The sequence below is a fragment of the Microcaecilia unicolor genome, chromosome 8, assembly GCF_901765095.1.
Source record: "Microcaecilia unicolor chromosome 8, aMicUni1.1, whole genome shotgun sequence".
NCBI lineage: Eukaryota > Metazoa > Chordata > Amphibia > Gymnophiona > Siphonopidae > Microcaecilia > Microcaecilia unicolor.
The window spans coordinates 62594565-62615442 of NC_044038.1; the positions used below are offsets into that span (position 1 = coordinate 62594565).

The following is a 20878-nucleotide window of genomic DNA, read 5'->3' on the forward strand; positions in this document are numbered from 1 at the left end:
AGCAGGCATCACGTGACCCCCCTTGTCTCACTTTAAACTATTGAAATAGTGTCTACTTAGGTCTTACAAAGAAACTTATGGATCGAGTTCAGCTACTTCAAAATACCAGCTACTAAGATTATTCTGTAGATGGGTAAATAATGATAGAGCAACACTTCTATTTATTTCCTTACATTGGTTGTCTATTAGTGCACAAGAGCTTGAATTGCGATGTTTGGCTTTTAAGATTATGTTATTTTGCCCTCCTTATTCAGGTTTTTAAAACTACAGTCACTCACTGTGAGCCTGTATTCCCATCAGAACTGATGAGCTCCCACTGTAAGCCTGCACTTACTTTAGAACTGTTAAGCTCCTACTTTTATAGCAGTTTATACTCTTATTATTTATTTTATTTGTTGCATTTGTATCCCACATTATCCCACCTCTTTGCAGGCTCAATGTGGCTTAAAATTCGTCATGGAAACTGAAATAGAAGAGAGTATACATTTGGCTTTACAGAGTGTTTTGGGTTACATGAAGATGAAATACATGATAGTGTAAGAGCAAAAGGCATTATAAGATAATGCTGGATGTGTTAAGGGTTGTACAGTTACATGTGTTGCTCATTGTGATATATCTTGTCAAAGAGATACGTTTTTAATGCTTTACGGAAGTTGGTCAATTCATAGACCGTTTTCAGGTGACGTGGCAACGCGTTCCAGAACTGCGTACTCATGTAGGAGAAGGTAGATGAGTGCATTAGTTTGTATTTCAGGCCTTTGTACTTAGGGGGATGAAGATTGAGGAATGTATGAGAAGATTTCTTTGCGTTCCTGGGTGGTAGGTCTATTAGGTCCGACATGTAAGCTGGGGCATCGCCATGGATGATTTTATGGACTAGGGTGCAAAGCTTGAATGTGATCCGTTCTTTAAGTGGGAGCCAGTGTAGTTTTTCACGTAAATGTTTCGCGCTTTCGTATTTTGGTTTGCCGAATATTAGTCTGGCTGCCGTGTTCTGGGCAGTCTGGAGCTTTTTTAAGTATTTGTTCTTTGCAACCAGCGTAAAGTGAATTACAGTAGTCCAGATGACTGAGTACTAGTGATTGTACCAGATTGCGGAAGACAGTCATTGGAAAGTATGGTTTGATTCTTTTTAGTTTCCAAATTGAGTGAAACATCTTTTTAGTTATGTTTTTCGCATGGTTCTCAAGTGTCAGGTGTTGATCAATAGTGACTCCAAGAATTTTTAGGGTGTCCGAGACTGGTAGATTTAGTTTAGGTGTGTTGATGGTGGTAAATTTGTTCTTATTGTATTGTGAGGTGAGTACTAGGCATTGGGTTTTTTCTGCATTGAATTTCAACTGAAATGCATCTGCCCAGGAATTCATGATGTGTAGGCTTTGCTTGATTTCGTTGGAGATTTCTCTTAGATCTTGTTTGAATGGGATGAAGATCGTTACGTCGTCAGCGTATATGAATGGATTTAAGTTCTGATTCGATAGTAGTTTGGCCAAGGGTATCATCATTAGGTTGAAAATGGTCGGTGAGAGGGGGGATCCCTGTGGTACTCCGCATACAGGCGTCCATGTAGCTGACGTGGTCGAATTTGAAGTCACTTGGTATGAGCGTGTGGTTAGGAACCCCTTAAACCACTTGAGGACTTTACCTCCGATTCCGAAGTATTCAAGGATGTGTAATAAAATTCCATGGTCAACCATGTCGAATGCGCTCGACATGTCGAATTGTAACAGTAGTATGTTATTTCCGTTTGCTATCAATTGTTTGAATTTGGTCGTGAGCGTAACTAGTACGGTTTCAGTACTGTGTTTAGAGCGAAATCCTGACTGGGAGTCATGTAGTATCGAGAATTTGATTAGATATTCAGTGACTTGTTTGGTCACTGTACCTTCTGTTATTTTAGTGATTAAGGGAATAGAAGCTACTGGTCTGCTGAGCTCCAACCTTTATTGTAGCCTGCTCTTGGGGAAGGCTTTCCTCAGCCATCATCTTTCACAACATAATTTCAAACCAGGCAGATGGTTGGTGATACCAGAAAGCACCTCCCACAATAGGCAGTTTGCTTCCAAGGCTCTACTATCAGAACTGCTGAACTCTCACTCTCACTGTGAGCCTGTATTCCCATCAGAACTGCTGAGCTCCCACTCTCACTGTAAGCCTGCACTTACTTTAGAACTGTTAAGCTCCCACTTTTATAGCAGTTTACACTCTTATTAGAGCTACTGAGCTCCAATCTTTATTGTAGCCTGCTCTTAGGGAAGGCTTCCCTCAGCCATCATCTTTCACAACATAATTTCAAACCAGGCAGACGGTTGGTGATACCAGAAAGCACCTCCCACAATAGGCAGCTTGCTTCTGAGGCTCTACTTCTATCAGAACTGCTGAGCTCCCGCTCTCACTGTAAGCCTGACTTATAGGTGTCCAGGACTTCATTCCCGAGCATCTGACTGTGAGTAACCTATATATTCTAAATTGACACCAAAATGAACACAATCAAAATACTTCTGGTAATCTACTCCCTTTCACTGATCCATCTAGCACTATCCATCCCAGTCATAAAATATTACTTCATACCCACCCTACAAAATCACCAAAGACTGATCAAACATTCCATACTCCACCAAACTGACCCATCACACTAAAGGAAAACTAACCAACAAAACGAGAGGAAAGACCACAACAAACACACATCACCCAAGGAACGACAACAAAAATCCACATAACACCAAACCTAGAAGCCCCATACCAAAACATCCAGGTAGGCTACATCAATGCTAGATCCGTAATCAACAAAACAACAACAATATCAGATTGGATCACCTCAGAAAACCGCGATCTCATCTTTATCAATGAAACATGGATTCACAACCAAAACGACCCCATAATCCATGAACTGTGCCCGCCAGGTTACAAAATCACCCACTGAACCAGATCGGAAAAGAGAGGTAGAGGCATAGCACTAACATACCGAGAAAAATTCACCACCGACACCACAGCCACCTCCATAACAGCCCAACTAGAAATTGCCTCATTTAGAATCCACAACAACTCCCTAACCGATCACCTAAATTGTGAATTATTCTACAGACCACCTGGCAACTGGAAGGAAAGTCAGCCCACCTTCATGGACTTCATATCAAACAACTGTGTAAACAACAACAACATACTGCTACTAGGCGACATTAACCTTCACCTAGAAGACCCCAACTCCACAAACGCACTTGAATGTAAAGATTTCCTACAGGCCTGGGATTTTTAATGGCCCCACATGCAAACTACCCATATCAAAGGACATACATTGGACCTCCTATCACAAACTATCTACAGACAATAACCTATTAATAACAGACATCAAATGGACAGCAATACCTTGGACTGGCCATTACAAACTGAACCTAACTCTAAACTGGCGGAAGAAGGGCTCAAACAGTACTCCAGAACGTACTACTTACACTACAAGAGGGCAAATCGATCCACAAATATTCTTGCAACAAATATACGACAACGAATGGACAACACGCACTGATTCCACACCTTATCTCAACCACTGGGATGGCAGATGCAACAGCGTACTAAACAAAATAGCACCCTTAAAAACAAAAATATCAAAAAGACAAAACACTATACCTTGGTTCAATGACGAACTAAAACGCTCAAAACACAATCTAGAAAACTTGAACGAGTATGGAGAAAGACAAAAGATGAACACACACTCAACACATGGAAACAAATACATAGAAAATACAAATACACAATAAAACAAACCAAAAGGTCCTACTACAAAACCAAATTAGGACCGGACTACAAAGATATGAAGAAACTATTCTAACTCATAAATAAGTTACTAGACACCACCTCTATCACCACAACCAACATAGACATCCCACCCGCAGACAACTTGCTAACTACTTTAATGAAAAAATAATAAAACTACGCAGCACACTTCCTCATCACAATACCGACATCGAAATCTTCAACGATCTGGACCCATCCTCCGAAGGATACCCAGCTGACCGCATTTGGACAACATTTAATCTCCTCAGCACCGAATCAGTTACACAAGAGACTTACAGGTTTGCCAAGACCCACTGCAAACTGGATGCATGCCCCAGTCATCTACTCAAGTCTGCCCAAGACCACTTCATAGCAGACCTTACATCCCATCTAAACTTCATGTTACAACAAGGTCTCTTCCCTGAGGAACATGGCAACATCCTACTCACCCCAATACCAAAAGACGCCAAGAAAAGCACAAACGATATCACCAATTACCGCCCAGTTGTGTCTATCCCATTAGCAGTAAAAATGATGGACAGCTTCGTGACTAAACAGCTTACGGAATACCTGGACAAGTTCTCAATACTACATAATTCACAATCAGGATTCCAATCCCACCACAGCACCGAAACTGTCCTCTTGGCCAAATTCAAGCAGGAGATTGCCACAGGCAAAAGCATACTCCTCCAGTTCGACATGTCGAGCGCATTCGACATGGTAAACCACAACATACTACTAAGAATACTAGGCCACTTCGGGATTGAAGGAAACGTACTTAACTGGATCAAAGGCTTTCATAACCACCAGAAAGTAAAATCAAAGTCAAACATATCACTACCGTGGAAAGCAGTCTGCGGAGCACCTCAAGGATCACCATTATCACCAATACTCTTCAACATGATGATGATTCCACTGGCACAGTCCTTATCCAACCAAGGCCTTAACCCATTCATTTACACAGATGATGTTACAATATACATCCCCTTCAGACATGATCTGACAGAAATAACCAACAAAATCAACGATAGTCTGAACATCATGGACTCCTTGGCATACTCATTCCAACTGAAACTGAACAACAAAAAAACACATTGCCTCATCCTCTCCTCTCCATGTAACAAATACAAACCCACAACCATAAATACTCCAGGATACACCCTCCCTACCTCGGACAGTTTGAAAATACTCGGTGTCACACTCGATCGCAACCTTACCCTCGAGAGCCAAGTAAACTCTAACAAAGAAAATGTTTTATTCAATGTGGAAGCTCAAACAATTAAAACCTTTCTTCCCAAGAGCAACTTTTCGATACCTAATACAATCAATGGTCCTAAGCCATGCAGATTATTGCAACGGAATCTACACGGGCTGCAAAGAACAACTCATTAAAAACAACTCCAGACCGCCCAAAATACAGCAGCCAGGCTGATATTCAGCAAAACACGCTTCGAAAGTGCCAAACCCCTCCGAGAAAAGTTGCATTGGCTCCCAATCAAAAAAACAGATCATCTTCAAAATCTGCACCTTAGACCATAAAATCATATACGACGTAGTCCCAGAATACATGACAGACCTCATAGACTTACCAAGAAGCAACAAAGTCAGATCATCAAGATCCTACCTAAACCTACACTACCCAAATTGCAAAGGGATGAAATACAAAACAACTTACGCAGCCGGCTTCTCCTACATAAGCGCACAACTATGGAATGGGCTCCCAAAAGCTGTGAAAACAATCCATGACCACTTGAACTTCAGGAAATCACTAAAAACCAACCTCTTCAAAAAGACCTACCCCAACATCCCCCAGTAACCCTCTTTACCTACCAACACAGCATGACTATGATTGAGCAGGACAACACGCAATCTTCATCCATTCCAACCCTCCACTTATACCTCATATGATCACTATACAACTTTGTATTTGTTATCCACCGACTGGGCAAACGCCTCTGACGGTACTATGCAAGCCACACTGAGCCTGCAAATAGGTGGGAAAATGTGGGGTACAAATGCAACAAATAAATAAAGTGAGGAGAATAGTTAAGGGTATAATTAGGGTTGGATTTAGGGTGTTCTTTTTAATAGGGGTCATGTGTTGTGGGGAGGTAGGGGATACTATACCTGTGGTTTGGGGGGCAGAGGACTGATATGGTAACCGAGAGTAGGCCTTTACAAGGTCCAAGATGTTTAGCAGATTGTAGTCTGCTTTTGATGCGCAGGAGGGAAGTTCCTCACAGGGAGTTAGGTGCAGCTTTGTTGAACTGTCGGTCATTCTGAGGTAAAATTTGCCTTGTTTGCAGATTTGATTAGTGAACTACAGCTGCAACTTTGCTTCCTTACGGAAACCTGGCTGCAGGTAGGAGAGGGGTCTTATTTAACTTCATGTTTGCTGGCAGAGTACATGGCATTTGCCGGTACTTGGCAAAAAGAGAGGGGAAGTGATTTGGCTGTAGTTTGTTTGCACACATTGGGTTGTGCACAGATCACTTGCCTGTTTTTAGTGTATTCAGAAGTTTTGGTGATCAGGGTGCACTTTCCATTTCCGTTTTATGCTGTTTTGCTTTATTGTCCACCCTCACTGTCCTCTTGTTGATTGGAATTTAGTTCAACAAAGTATTACAGATTTAGTGGTGCATTTCTAAAGTATACTGGTACTAGATGATTTTAATTTGCACACTAATGATGATGCAGATCGTAGAGCAAAGCAGCTTTTTGTGTTTATGGAGGAGTTGGGGCTACCTACACAGTGATCGTCATAATTAGAACTTTTTGGGGAATAGGAATCTGATTATTCGTTTGTTCCATCTTTGCCAGCTCCATTGTCTTGGACAGATCATTTTATGATTCCATTCACACCTTCAGTGCCTGGGGTGGGTGGGGGGGGGGGGGGGGTTGATCCATGAAGTAGGTAAGGATGGTATGATGTATAGGGATTTTTCCGCATTGGATTTAAATACTTAGTACATAGTACATTTGAGTGAGTCTTTCCCTGAGAAGTTTCAAAATGCGTCATTAGAGGAACAGGAATTAATGGGGTGAGACTTTAGACCTCAAAGAGATATACACACACACACATTAGAGAGCAAAGCCAATCGTTGAGGTTTATCATCAGAAGTAGTGACCTCAGGGATACCATGCGAAACTTCACTTTGAGGAGAAACTTGTTCAGGACTTGTAGATCAAGAATTAGATGTACCCACTGTCTTTTTTTGGAATGAGAACCCTCGACCCCTGTCCAGTGGAGGAAGTGGATCTATTGCATTCTGCCAGAAGAGGGCTGAGAGCTCCTCTCAAAGTAATTTCATTTGGAGGGAACTGAAATGAGATAGTCTTGGTGTATGGTGGGGTGGGGTGTGGGGGGGGGGGGGGGGGGGGGAGTCTTCTATGCCAATGCAGAGCGCAGCCATGCTGAATGGTGTCTAGCATCCATCAGTCTGAGGTTATGAGAAGCCACCTCTGTGGGACAAGAATGAGCCTCCCTCCAGGTAGGTCGCTTGGCACGGACAACTGTACAATGGCAATGCTCACTAGGAAGGTCTCAAATTAGGTTGTTGTTTAGATTGATAGGGCTTCTGGAATTGACCCTGCTGCTGTCTTGGATGCAAATGTTGAAGCATAGTCCTTCCAGGTAGAGGAGGAGTTGGTGTGTAAAGCGAATGCTACATACCTGTAGAAGGCATTCTCCGAGGACAGCAGGCTGATTGTTCTCACTGATGGGTGACGTCCACGGCAGCCCCTCCAATCGGAAACTTCTCTAGCAAAGGCCTTTGCTAGTCCTCGCGCGCCCATGCGCACCGCGCATGCGCGGCCATATTCCCGCCCGAACCAGCTCGTGTTCGTCAGTCCCATATGTAGCAAGACAAAGACAAGGGAAGACACAACTCCAAAGGGGAGGCGGGCAGGTTTGTGAGAACAATCAGCCTGCTGTCCTCGGAGAATACCTTCTACAGGTATGTAGCATTCGCTTTCTCCGAGGACAAGCAGGCTGCTTGTTCTCACTGATGGGGTATCCCTAGCCCCCAGGCTCACTCAAAACAACAAACATGGTCAATTGGGCCTCGCAACGGCGAGGACATAACTGAGATTGACCTAACAATTTATCCAACTAACTGAGAGTGTAGCCTGGAACCGAATAAACATGGGCCTAGGGGGGTGGAGTTGGATTCTAAACCCCGAACAGATTCTGAAGCACTGACTGCCCGAACCGACTGTCGCGTCGGGTATCCTGCTGCAGGCAGTAATGAGATGTGAATGTGTGGACAGATGACCACGTCGCAGCTTTGCAAATCTCTTCAATAGTGGCTGACTTCAAGTGGGCCACTGACGCTGCCATGGCTCTAACATTATGAGCCATGACATGACCCTCAAGAGCCAGCCCAGCCTGGGCGCAAGTGAAGGAAATGCAATCTGCTAGCCAATTGGATATGGTGCGTTTCCCCACAGCCACTCCCCTCCTGTTGGGATCAAAAGAAACAAACAATTGGGCGGACTGTCTGTTGGGCTGTGTCCGCTCCAGATAGAAGGCCAATGCTCTTTTGCAGTCCAATGTGTGCAGCTGACGTTCAGCAAGGCAGGAATGAGGACGGGGAAAGAATGTTGGCAAGACAATTGACTGGTTCAAATGGAACTCCGACACAACCTTTGGCAAGAACTTAGGGTGAGTGCGGAGGACTACTCTGTTATGATGAAATTTGGTGTAAGGGGCCTGGGCTACCAGGGCCTGAAGCTCACTGACTCTACGAGCTGAAGTAACTGCCACCAGGAAAATGACCTTCCAGGTCAAGTACTTCAGATGGCAGGAGTTCAGTGGCTCAAAAGGAGGTTTCATCAGCTGGGTGAGAACGACATTGAGATCCCATGACACTGTAGGAGGCTTGACAGGGGGCTTTGACAAAAGCAAACCTCTCATGAAGCGAACAACTAAAGGCTGTCCTGAGATCGGCTTACCTTCCACATGGTAATGGTATGCACTGATTGCACTAAGGTGAACCCTTACAGAGTTGGTCTTGAGACCAGACTCAGACAAGTGCAGAAGGTAGTCAAGCAGGGTCTGTGTAGGACAAGAGCGAGGATCTAGGGCCTTGCTGTCACACCAGACGGCAAACCTCCTCCATAGAAAGAAGTAACTCCTATTAGTGGAATCTTTCCTGGAAGCAAGCAAGATGCGGGAGACACCCTCTGACAGACCCAAAGAGGCAAAGTCTACGCTCTCAACATCCAGGCCGTGAGAGCCAGAGACCGGAGGTTGGGATGCAGAAGCGCCCCTTCGTCCTGTGTGATGAGGGTGGGAAAACACTCCAATCTCCACGGTTCTTCGGAGGACAACTCCAGAAGAAGAGGGAACCAGATCTGACGCGGCCAAAAAGGAGCAATCAGAATCATGGTGCCTCGGTCTTGCTTGAGTTTCAACAAAGTCTTCCCCACCAGAGGTATGGGAGGATAAGCATACAGCAGACCCTTCCCCCAGTCCAGGAGGAAGGCATCCGATGCCAGTCTGCCGTGGGCCTGAAGCCTGGAACAGAACTGAGGGACTTTGTGGTTGGCTCGAGATGCAAAGAGATCTACCAAGGGGGTGCCCCACACCTAGAAGATCTGTCGCACTACACGGGAATTGAGCGACCACTCGTGAGGTTGCATAATCCTGCTCAGCCTGTCGGCCAGATTGTTGTTTACGCCTGCCAGGTATGTGGCTTGGAGCACCATGCCGTGACGGCGAGCCCAGAGCCACATGCTGACGGCTTCCTGACACAGGGGGCGAGATCTGGTGCCCCCCTGCTTGTTGATGTAATACATAGCAACCTGGTTGTCTGTCTGAATTTGGATAATTTGGTGGGACAGCCGATCTCTGAAAGCCTTCAGAGCGTTCCAGACCGCTCGTAACTCCAGGAGATTGATCTGCAGATCGCGTTCCTGGAGGGACCAGCTTCCCTGGGTGTGAAGCCCATTGACATGAGCTCCCCACCCCAGGAGAGACGCATCCGTAGTCAGCACTTTTTGTGGCTGAGGAATTTGGAAAGGACGTCCCAGAGTCAAATTGGACCAAATCGTCCACCAATACAGGGATTTGAGAAAACTCGTGGACAGGTGGATCACGTCTTCTAGATCCCCAGCAGCCTGAAACCACTGGGAAGCTAGGGTCCATTGAGCAGATCTCATGTGAAGGCGGGCCATGGGAGTCACATGAACAGTGGAGGCCATGTGGCCAAGCAATCTCAACATCTGCCGAGCTGTGATCTGCTGGGAAGCTCGCACCCACGAGACGAGGGACAACAAGTTGTTGGCTCTCGCCTCTGGGAGATAGGCACGAGCCGTCCGAGAATCCAGCAGAGCTCCTATGAATTCGAGTTTCTGCACTGGGAGAAGATGGGACTTCGGATAATTTATCACAAACCCCAGTAGCTCCAGGAGGCGAATAGTCATCTGCATGGACTGTAGAGCTCCTGCCTCGGATGTGTTCTTCACCAGCCAATCGTCGAGATATGGGAACACGTGTACCCCCAGCCTGCGAAGTGCCGCCGCTACTACAGCCAAGCACTTCGTGAGCACTCTGGGCGCAGAGGCGAGCCCAAAGGGTAGCACACAGTACTGGAAGTGACGTGTGCCCAGCTGGAATCGCAGATACTGTCTGTGAGCTGGCAGTATCGGGATGTGTGTGTAGGCGTCCTTCAAGTCCAGAGAGCATAGCCAATCATTTTCCTGAATCATGGGGAGAAGGGTGCCCAGGGAAAGCATCCTGAACTTTTCTTTGACCAGATATTTGTTCAGGGCCCTTAGGTCTAGGATGGGACGCATCCCCCCTGTTTTCTTTTCCACAAGGAAGTACCTGGAATAGAATCCCACCCCTTCCTGCCCGGATGGCACGGGCTCGACCGCATTGGCGCTGAGAAGGGCAGAGAGTTCCTCTGCAAGTACCTGCTTGTGTTGGAAGCTGTAAGACTGAGCTCCCGGTGGACAATTTGGAGGTTTTGAGGCCAAATTGAGGGTGTATCCTTGCTGGACTATTTGGAGAACCCACTGATCGGAGGTTATGAGAGGCCACCTTTGGTGAAAAACTTTCAACCTCCCTCCGACCGGCAGGTCACCCGGCACTGACACTTGGATGTCGGCTATGCTCTGCTGGAGCCAGTCAAAAGCTCGTCCCTTGCTTTTGCTGGGGAGCCGAGGGGTCTTGCTGAGGCGCACGCTGCTGACGAGAGCGAGCGTGCTGGGGCTTAGCTTGGGCCGCAGGCTGTCGAGGAGGAGGATTGTACCTACGCTTACCAGAAGAGTAGGGAACCGTCTTCCTTCCCCCCAAAAATTGTCTACCTGTAGAGGTAGAAGCTGAAGGCTTCCGGCGGGAGAACTTGTCAAAAGCAGTATTCCGCTGGTGGAGCTGCTCTACCACCTGTTCGACTTTCTCTCCAAAAATATTATCCGCACGGCAAGGCAAGTCCGCAATCCACTGCTGGATCCTATTCTCCAGGTCGGAGGCACGCAGCCATGAGAGTCTGCGCATCACCACACCTTGAGCAGCGGCCCTGGACGCAACATCAAAGGTGTCATACACCCCTCTGGCCAGGAATTTTCTGCACGCCTTCAGCTGCCTGACCACCTCCTGAAATGGCTTGGCTTGCTCAGGAGGGAGCTTGTCCACCAAGCCCGCCAATTGCCGCACATTGTTCCGCATGTGTATGCTCGTGTAGAGCTGGTAAGACTGGATTTTGGCCATGAGCATAGAAGAATGGTAGGCCTTCCTTCCAAAGGAGTCTAAGGTTCTAGAGTCCTTGCCCGGTGGCGCCGAAGCATGCTCCCTAGAACTCAGCCTTCTTTAGGGCCAAATCCACAACTCCAGAGTCGTGAGGCAACTGAGTGCGCATCAGCTCTGGGTCCCCATGGATCCGGTACTGGGACTCGATCTTCTTGGGAATGTGGGGATTACTTAATGGCTTGGTCCAGTTCGCCAGCAATATCTTTTTTAGGACATGATGCATGGGTACTGTGGACGCTTCCTTAGGTGGAGAAGGGTAGTCCAGGAGCTCAAACATTTCAGCCCTGGGCTCGTCCTCCACAACCACCGGGAAGGGGATGGCCGTAGACATCTCCCGGACAAAGGCCGCGAAAGACAGACTCTCGGGAGGAGAAAGCTGCCTTTCAGGGGAGGGAGTGGGATCCGAAGGAAGGCCCATCAGACTCCTCGTCAGAGAAATATCTGATGTCCTCCTCCTCCTCCCACGAGGCCTCACCATCGGTATCAGACACAAGTTCACGGACCTGCGTCTGAAGCCGTGCCCGGCTCGACTCCGTGGAACCACGGCCACGGTGTGGGCGTCGAGAGGTAGACTCCCTCGCCCGCGCCGGCGAAGCTCCCTCCGCCGACGTCGTCTGGGAGCCTTCCTGGGAGGCGACCGCAGTCGGTACTGCAAGCAGCACCGATGTCAGAGAACTTACCCCGGGCAAAAGGCCAGCCGGCGCCTCACTCGACGGTACCGGTGGCGCAAGCACTCCCGGTACCGGAGGGAAAGGGCGCAACAGCTCTCCCAGGATCTCTGGGAGAACAGCCCGGAGACTCTCATGCAGAGCGGCTGTGGAAAAAGACATGTAAGCCGATGCAGGTGTCGATGTCAGAGTCTGTTCCGGGCATGGAGGCTGTTCCGGGCTGTCCAAAGTGGAGCGCATCGACACCTCCTGAACAGAGGGTGAGCGGTCCTCTCGGTGCCGATGCCTACTGGGTGCCGACTCCCTCGGCGACCCAGAGCTCTCGGTACCGATACGGGAAGGAGACCGGTGTCGATGCTTCTTTGACTTTTTCAAACGAAGCATGTCACCGGAGCTTCCCGTTACCGACGAGGAGGACGTAGAATCCAGCCGTCACTTCCTCGGGGCCGAGGCCGAAGGTCGGTCTCGGGGGGGCTGTACCGCAGGAGCCCTCAGGATAGGGGGAGGCCCACCCGAAGGCTCACTGCCACCAGCAGGGGAATGGACAGCCCTCACCTGCACTCCAAGTCGAAGCAGCACTGTCCAACGACATCAGCAGAAGTGGAGGTCCCGGTACCACCGACGCAGACGCAGCCTTCCGATGTCTCGGCCCCGATGCAGAGGGTCGATGCCTCGATGCAGTCGCGGCTGAGGACGGAGGTCTTGACGCTGTCGACGTCGACGCACTCGATACTCCCGATGCCGATGAAGAGCCCGAGAACAAAACGTTCCACTGGGCCAATCTCGCTACCTGAGTCCTTTTCTGTAAAAGGGCGCAAAGACTGCAGGCCTGCGGGCGGTGCCCAGCCCCCAGACACTGAAGACACGACGCGTGCCTGTCAGTGAGTGAGATTACCCGGGCGCACTGGGTGCACTTCTTGAAGCCACTGGGAGACTTTGATGTCATGGGCGGAAAAATCACGCCGGCGAAATCAAAACTCGTAATTGCGGTAAGGCACGAAAAAGAGGGGGAGAAAAAAATTCGACCCGAGGCCTCAAAAGGGCCTACCCCGAAAACGAAAAGAAACTTACCAGGGCAAAAACTGGAAATACAGGAAGGGGAAAAAGACCGAAAAGGCCTTCTTCCAAAATCCTTTTTCCCTTTTTTTTTTTTTTACTAGCGAAAAGTCCAAAAAAGACGCGCGAGGTCAACTTAAGGGGTGCGAACGGCGTAACACGACCGTACCGAGCGCGGACAAAAGAAGACTGACGAACACGAGCCGGTTCGGGCGGGAAGACGGCCGCTCATGCGCGGTGCGCATGGGCGCGCGAGGACTAGCAAAGGCCTTTGCTAGAGAAGTTTCCGATTGGAGGGGCTGCCGTGGACGTCACCCATCAGTGAGAACAAGCAGCCTGCTTGTCCTCGGAGAATGACACTTAGATATATAGTAGTTGGAGCGTTGATATCCTCCTGGAAATCTTCTAGCAGTAGTTGTAGACGTTTAAGGTCCAGTCTTTGTATAAGTAGTAGTACTTAGGTAGGCCACCTCCTCGATTTTGTCACCAAAGTTGTTTTCTCCACAACAAGGGACAACCCTGACAGCGTATTGCTATTGCTAAGGTGGCAAAGGTCTGCCTCACGAGATTTATGAAAGTCAAAAAGCTTTCTGTGTAGCTTATGGAATTTCTTTTATTTGTCAGAGGGAAGGAATTTTGCAAAGGATAGAGCATTTTGTATTAGAGTTTTTAAGTAAATCATGGAATAAAGTTGATAATCCAAGATGCGATTGGTTAGTATTGAGACTTGAAAAGCTTTCCGCCAAAAAAAAAAAAAATCTAATGTTTTCACTTCTCTGCCTGGAGGAGAAGCATTAGATCTTGCACTGTAAGTATGCTTTAAAGCAGATTCCACCACTAGGGAATTGTGTTCTTTCAAATCCTGCACCCTATACATTGTGTCAATCTGAACTGTCAGTGGAGTCTCTCAGTTTTTTAATAAAGTATTTTTCATGATAGAATGGAGGGGAATTTCATACTCTCTCTAGGCATAGAGTCATAACCTAGAACTTCAAAAAGTTCTGAATGAGGTTCTTCCTCTGTTTCCAGCTTAAAATGTATAGCTTGAGCTATTTTATTTTTTATTTTATTTTTTTTTTGTTACATTTGTACCCCGCGCTTTCCCACTCATGGCAGGCTCAATGCGGCAGGCAATGGAGGGTTAAATGACTTGCCCAGAGTCACAAGGAGCTGCCTGTGCCGGGAATCGAACTCAGTTCCTCAGTTCCCCAGGACCAAAGTCCACCACCCTAACCACTAGGCCACTCCTCCACTCCACTTCATGGACAAAGCCTGGAAAGGATAAACTTTCTGGAGGAAACACATACTTCTGAGGTGGTGGAGAAAGATCAGATGGAATGCCATAGGACTCCTCATCTGAGAGGTTCTATGGGTCTTGATCTGTCTCCCAGGAAAGGTCAGTCCGACTCTTCAAAGTACTGTTCATGGGAAGTACATAGAAGAGAGTGTCTGCTCTGCATTGAGGTACACCAATGCATATGAGCTAAAGTTGGAGAAAACTTTTCTACCTATGATAGCACATGCGTCAGTTAGGTGCGAGCTGACCCAGTCAATGTCAAGTCAGTGTGCAGGACCTCTCCTGTGACTGTCTCTCCGATGTACCAACAGGCTAGGCTGAGGCTGCTGCAAACACCCCGTAAAGTCTGCAGAAGCTGTGTGTGCCGTAGCCCTCTTTGAGCATAGCCCAGATTTCCTCATGTAGAGTAGGTACAAGCTGAGAAAGCAGTGTGGACACGGCCTGAGTTATAGCCTGAGTAGACATAGGAGATCTGGAAGACCTTGAAGGCTCTCGATGAGAAATAAGCTGGAGAGGAGAATTGCTACTGCAACATAAACACTTCCCGTGCACTGAACACGTCAACACAGGGGCACTATGGGCCAAGCAATGGGATGCTTCTTAGGTTTCTTGTGCTGCCGATCCTTCGATGCGCGCAGCACTGAAGACGAGGACGTACAGTCCTTACACATTTGCAGCACAGAGTTTGATGTAGCAACCCCTTGATATTGCACAGGCCCACTTGATGTCAATGCTGGTTCTGCCTCGAGTACAGAGTCCCCTGCCATGCTGAATGGGGATGCCAATGCAGAACCAAAACATTTTTCATACTGACTCTGTGGGTTTTAAGGGTCCTCACTTGCATGCGCTGGCAAAGGTTACAATTATTGTCCTAGTGCTCTGGACCAAGGCAATGCACACACCAGTTCTGTGGGTCTGTGCCTGAAATAGTCCTATTGCATCAAGTACACTTCTTAAAGCCATTCAACACCCTCAATGACATGGTGGGGAAAAAAAACAGCCAACACTAATTCAAAAGGCTATATGGCCTGGGGAGCTCAAGTTGTCACGTACCCGAAGGAGGTCATTGCTTTCCAGGTATGAGAAGGGCTTAGAGGCCCCTCGGGCTGAAAATTGAGAAATCGAAATATAGAAAAAAAAGAAAAAAAAAAGAGGAAACAAATTATTTAAAGGTAAAATATGAAGGAAAAAATATCCCAAAAAGGGAAGGAACCAAAAGGCAAAAGTTTTTCACGCTGAGAAGAGATTAAAAACACTACTTCTCTGTGCAAAACAAGTCTGCTGGTCCCTTCCATACATGGTCGGGACACTGCCTCAAAAATTTAAAGTGAGAAATATCCACACCAGGCTCCATGGACAAGGTCACCTGTATGTGAATATTATGCCTGCTTGTCCTCAGAGAACTTTACAGCTCATTATAAAGGCAACTTAAAAAAAAAAAAAATCTGAGTTTGCCTTGTGGGTAACCCAAGGGCTCAGCTCTGTTGCCAGTACTGTTCAGCATACTTCAGCCATTTGGGACATAAGCGCTTTATAATTTTCTTTTTGGCAATGTGGACAATGTCCAAATGATTGCGCCTTTAAGAGATGTCCCTGATGAGACAATGAATAGACTAAACTGCTGTCTGAGGCCCAGATGCATCAACCATACGTTAAAAAATCAAAAACATAGAAGTCCTTACCGAAGTTGAAAAAACAAAGAATGCACTAAAAGCAGAAGTCTCACGTGTTCGGTTCGGTATTTGAAAGTCAAATGCATTACAGAAGTGTAATCCCCGTCGTTAATCTGCCCGTAAAGCATGCGCAGAGCAGTCAAGCGTTATGCTGCCTGCTCTGCGCATGCCACAAACGTCAAAACCCAAAACAAACAAACAAAAAAAACACATTGAAAATAAAAGGGGCAATGGTGCTCGTCAGGAGCGTCCTGTAAGGACGCCCTTGCCCTCCCCCCACAAGGTCGCCGTTGCTCCCCGCTTCCGCATGTATTAAATAAAAAATAAAAACCAAAGTTTAGCAGCCCTGGTCCCCCTTCCTTCCTCTCTCTGTTTTTCTCCTCCCACAGCTCCACCTACCGCCATCCTCCGACCCCCGCCCCCGAGCTCGCCGCTCCCCCCCCTACCACCCCCCTCCGCTTTACCGGCCCGCGCAGCGCCTCTCACCTCTATGTGAAGGCGCTGCACGGGCAAGAACACCTGATCGGCGATCAGTGCTGCCTTCTCCGACATCTCTCTGTTCTTCCTGGGCCCGCCCTCCTCTGATGTAAGTTACCCACGTCAGAGGAGGGTGGGCCCAGGAAGAACAGAGGGACATGGGAGAAGGCGGCACTGATCGCCGATCAGCTGTTCTTGCCCGTGCAGAGCCTTCACACAGAGGTGAGAGGCGCTGCGCGGGCCGGTAAAGCGGAGGGGGGGTCCAGCAGAGGGGGGGAGCGGCGGCAACGAGCTCAGGATAGCGGGAGGCGGAGCTGTGGGAGGAGAAAAACAGAGAGAGAAAGGGAAGGGGACCGGGGCTGCTAAACTTTTGTTTTTTTGTTTTTATTTTTTATTTAATACATGCAGAAGCGGGGAGCAGCGGCAACCTTGGGGGAGGGGGGGCAAGACCGTCCATACAGGACACTCCTGATGAGCGCCCTTGCCCCCTCCCGGTCCTTTTTTGATTTTGTTTCATTTCTATTGTATGCAGAGGGAAGCGGGGAGCCACATGTTTGTGTTATTTTGTTTTTCAACATGCCAGCTTGGAATTTTAAGGTGCAGGGGGAAGCGGGGAGATGACAGCTCAGGCCTTAACGACAGGTCTGACCATACGTTAAATTTATCACGGTAAATGATTCGTTGCAATCGTTGGTATGGTTAGCGCATTCCGAATTGTCCACATTTCAATGGTAGTTACTCGTTTGCGTTCCGTTTTCCTAAGCTGCTAGCATCGGAAAGTGGCCTTTAATGCATGCTACGGTTGAAAATTTCTTAGTTAAAGGGTCGTTAAGGTTTAGTGCATCTAGCCCTGAAAGAGGTAGTCTTGGATGTGTTGTAGTAAGTCGGTTTTAAATTTAATGAAAACTGAAGCACTGCTGTTTGGAGATGAGTCGGGGAGATCTCTTACAATACAGAAAAACTTGTTTAAAGATCTAGGGGTGTCATTAATAACGTTCTTCCGCTGGGGCTAGATACTGCTGCATTTTAATTTAAAATGTGTTCAGCAACTGAGGCCACATTTGAATCAATCTGCTTTACATATGGTGATGCAGGCTCTGCTTACTTGTGGTCTGGAAACTGCAGGTGGACCAGAAACAGCTGCACTTGCAGGTCATTGGAGGGGGGGGGGGGGTGAGGAAGATGCTTAGTTAATACTGTCAGACCTGCACTGGCTCCCACTTAGGAAATGAATTACATTTAAGCATTTGGCGCTTACATTTAAGTCTCAAGGATGAGCACCTCCTCGTATTTGAGGGAAAGATTTTATTGCTACCAGCATGTGCAGTCACTTTGCTCTACTCGAGGTTGTCTGCTGGCAGTTCCATCACATTTTCAGTTAATAGTGTTTGCAAGTATTTTCAGTAATGGAGGAGTAAGTTGTCAGGTGAAGTCAGCAGTGAGCTGAATCTTAACTTTTCATATAATGTTGAAAGCATTCCTCTTTCCTCTTCTCAGATTACACATGTGAAAGCTCAAGGGCAAGGGTAATTTACTTTGTTTTATGACATGCTGAATTGTGTATTTTGTTGTTTAATTTTTGCAAACCACATTAATTTATATACCACAATGCTGGAAGAAATCAAAGATTTGTTCAATAAACAAAAAACCCAATTCCTCACTTTCTTCTGGAAAGAGAAGTAACCTTGTTCCCACAGGTGGCCCTATGGAAGTGTTAGGTTCTCAGGTTCAAAACACGCAGCAGCAGGCAAAATCCACCAACCAACACTGGGCTAGAACGCACCGGACTGGTACGCACTGAACTGGAACACACCGGACTAGAACCAGTCTTCACGTACACTTAGCCGCCGTTCCCCAGGGGTTGAGCCCCTGGGTGCAGGCAGCCGGCAGGACTTGGAGGGAAATCAGTACTGGAACTAGCAGGCTGGAACACCAGGAATCAGAAGTGCCCCCAGGCAACTAGACAAAAGCAGGGCAGACAGGGTTCAGGAGTGCCTACAGGCACCTAGACAAAAGCAAGGCAGACAGGGGTTCAGGGTTCTCAGACAGGAGGGAAAGGGAGCCAACAGGACTGGAATCAGACTAGGATTCAAGGCAAGCAAGACAAGGCAGAAGTGCTAACTGCACCAACACTAACCTGGACCTTTGGCGTTTGCAAAGGCCCTGAAAGAACACCACTTCCTTATCAAGGTCCTGACTGATGATGTCACAACTCCTGGACACAGGCAGGAAGCATACTGAAGCACAGAGAGGCTTACCACACACAGGTGCAGTGTAGTGGAGTAATTAGAGCCAAGCTGGAAGCACCCAGCACACAGAGACAGAGACAAAGCTAACTCAGGAAGAACAAACAGAAGCCAGCTAAGAAGCTGACCACCAGAAATAAGGTAAGTTTGAGAGGGGTCACGACCACAATCGTAACAGGAAGGAAGTCCTCACATATTTAGCAACAATTGCTAAGGAGATCATAAAGTCATAGAAGGCAAAAGGAGATCAGCAGTATAGTCAAATAGTGTGGCCCCTCATAATACAAAGCCCTAGAAGTCAAACATAAAATTTTAAACTAAATTTGATGAACTAGTTATCAAAATCTATAGCCTGCCTCTTTGATCCATAAACTTCTCTTTGGAATGCCTTACTTCTACAAAACCAGCCAATTCGCTCTGAAGAAATCAAAATAACTAAGGCTTGCTCCATCTCCAGGCAAGTTTTCAGAAAAAAAACATGTCAAATATGTTATATGATGTGTAAATGTTTTATAATTAAGCTTCTGAAAGCTTATAAGCAGTAAAGTATCCCAAGGAAAGTCCAAAATTCAGAAAGCAGAACCTTGCCAACGTCCTTAAAATGCTAACAACCCCACAATGGAATTCCTTGAAAGGAAGTCACTCTGAATACTTAAAATTTGTAATAAAAACTTTACCTATAATAAACCATCAATTGTTTCAGATAAGGCCTCCTTTTCCTGAAATTAAGAGGGCCTTATACTCTATGTGGGCATAATCAGTTTCAGACACCCCACTCCTCCCTTGGAGTTCATATTTTTTAACTGTAGACATCACACTTTGATAGCTTAATAGCTGACTCACCTTGACAGGCTTTCCCAGCCTGGCAATGCGTCATGTGATTGAGGACATTCTTCATGGTTCGACAGTGGGGGAGTGAGCAGTCCCTCACCTCTCCATTTGTTTGTTCTCGTCTTTGACATTTATGAGCATGAAGCAGTAGAACCAGCTGCTGCTGTATCAGTTTGCGTTTCTCTGGATCAGCAGTGGGTCCAGTTCCCATTGACGGTGTTGTTCCAATACCCACCTGCTGTACCTGAGACTGCAGTTGAGGCTGAAAATAAAGCATGTACAAATTATATATGTGCAACATGAACTAATTTAGAGTAAGATATGCACTCCATTTCAATTATATTTAATAGGAAACAGGTTAGATCATAACCTGTCTAGCTGGGACTATCTATTCCAGCAAACAGGACAAATAAGGGATTAGAGAGTTACATTTATTATGGAAATGATTAAAACATGAGTATTAAACAAGTGACTAAGGGGTAAGAGTTAAAAGCAGCCTCAAAAGTATTTAAAAAAAAAAAAAAAAAACCACAATGGAAACCCTAATAAATCCATGGAAAACATGGTACAAATAAGTGGATCACCAACAAATGAGTGCGCACATTGAACGCTTTACGTACTCTTATAGCTTCAATCACATTTAACTTTACATGCGACAAATAAAGCAAAGGTGCTTGCGCATGTAAGAAGCATTCTCTGCAGAAAGCAAGATAAATCAGACACACTAGCGGGTAATGTCATCCAAAGACACTCTTTCAGACATTTGATAAAGACAGAACTGTGATGTGAAGGAATAACTAAGAAGCAGACAGCAACCATACAGGATTTCCTCTGTTGAGTCCAACCTCATACAAGTGACAAGATGAAGTTTTCACAAGGTGCAGAACCTGAAGACCAGCAACTCAGTAACAGTGGGAAATTAAATCTGCTAACCAACTTTTCAGAGTACAATTGGATAATACAAAACCCAGTGTGACAGTATCAAAGGACACAACCAGGTGGACTGACAAGGAAGCTGAGGTCTTTCAGATAGCCAGTGAGAGTTAGCTCGCAACTCAGGGTGTGAAATGCCTCCTTGTGAGGGAAGAGCTTTGGGTTAAAGTAAA

General features: G+C 46.8%; 1 protein-coding gene across 1 annotated transcript in view; it reads right to left on the bottom strand.

Annotated features, from left to right (window-relative positions):
• The window catches only part of CREBBP (CREB binding protein), an 846007-nt gene that overhangs the window by 701830 nt on the left and 123299 nt on the right, over window positions 1–20878 (bottom strand). Inside the window, exon 4 of the mRNA XM_030211575.1 lies at window positions 19785–20034. Coding sequence (XP_030067435.1) covers window positions 19785–20034 — 250 coding nt within the window. The remainder of the gene's footprint in view (window positions 1–19784; window positions 20035–20878) is intronic.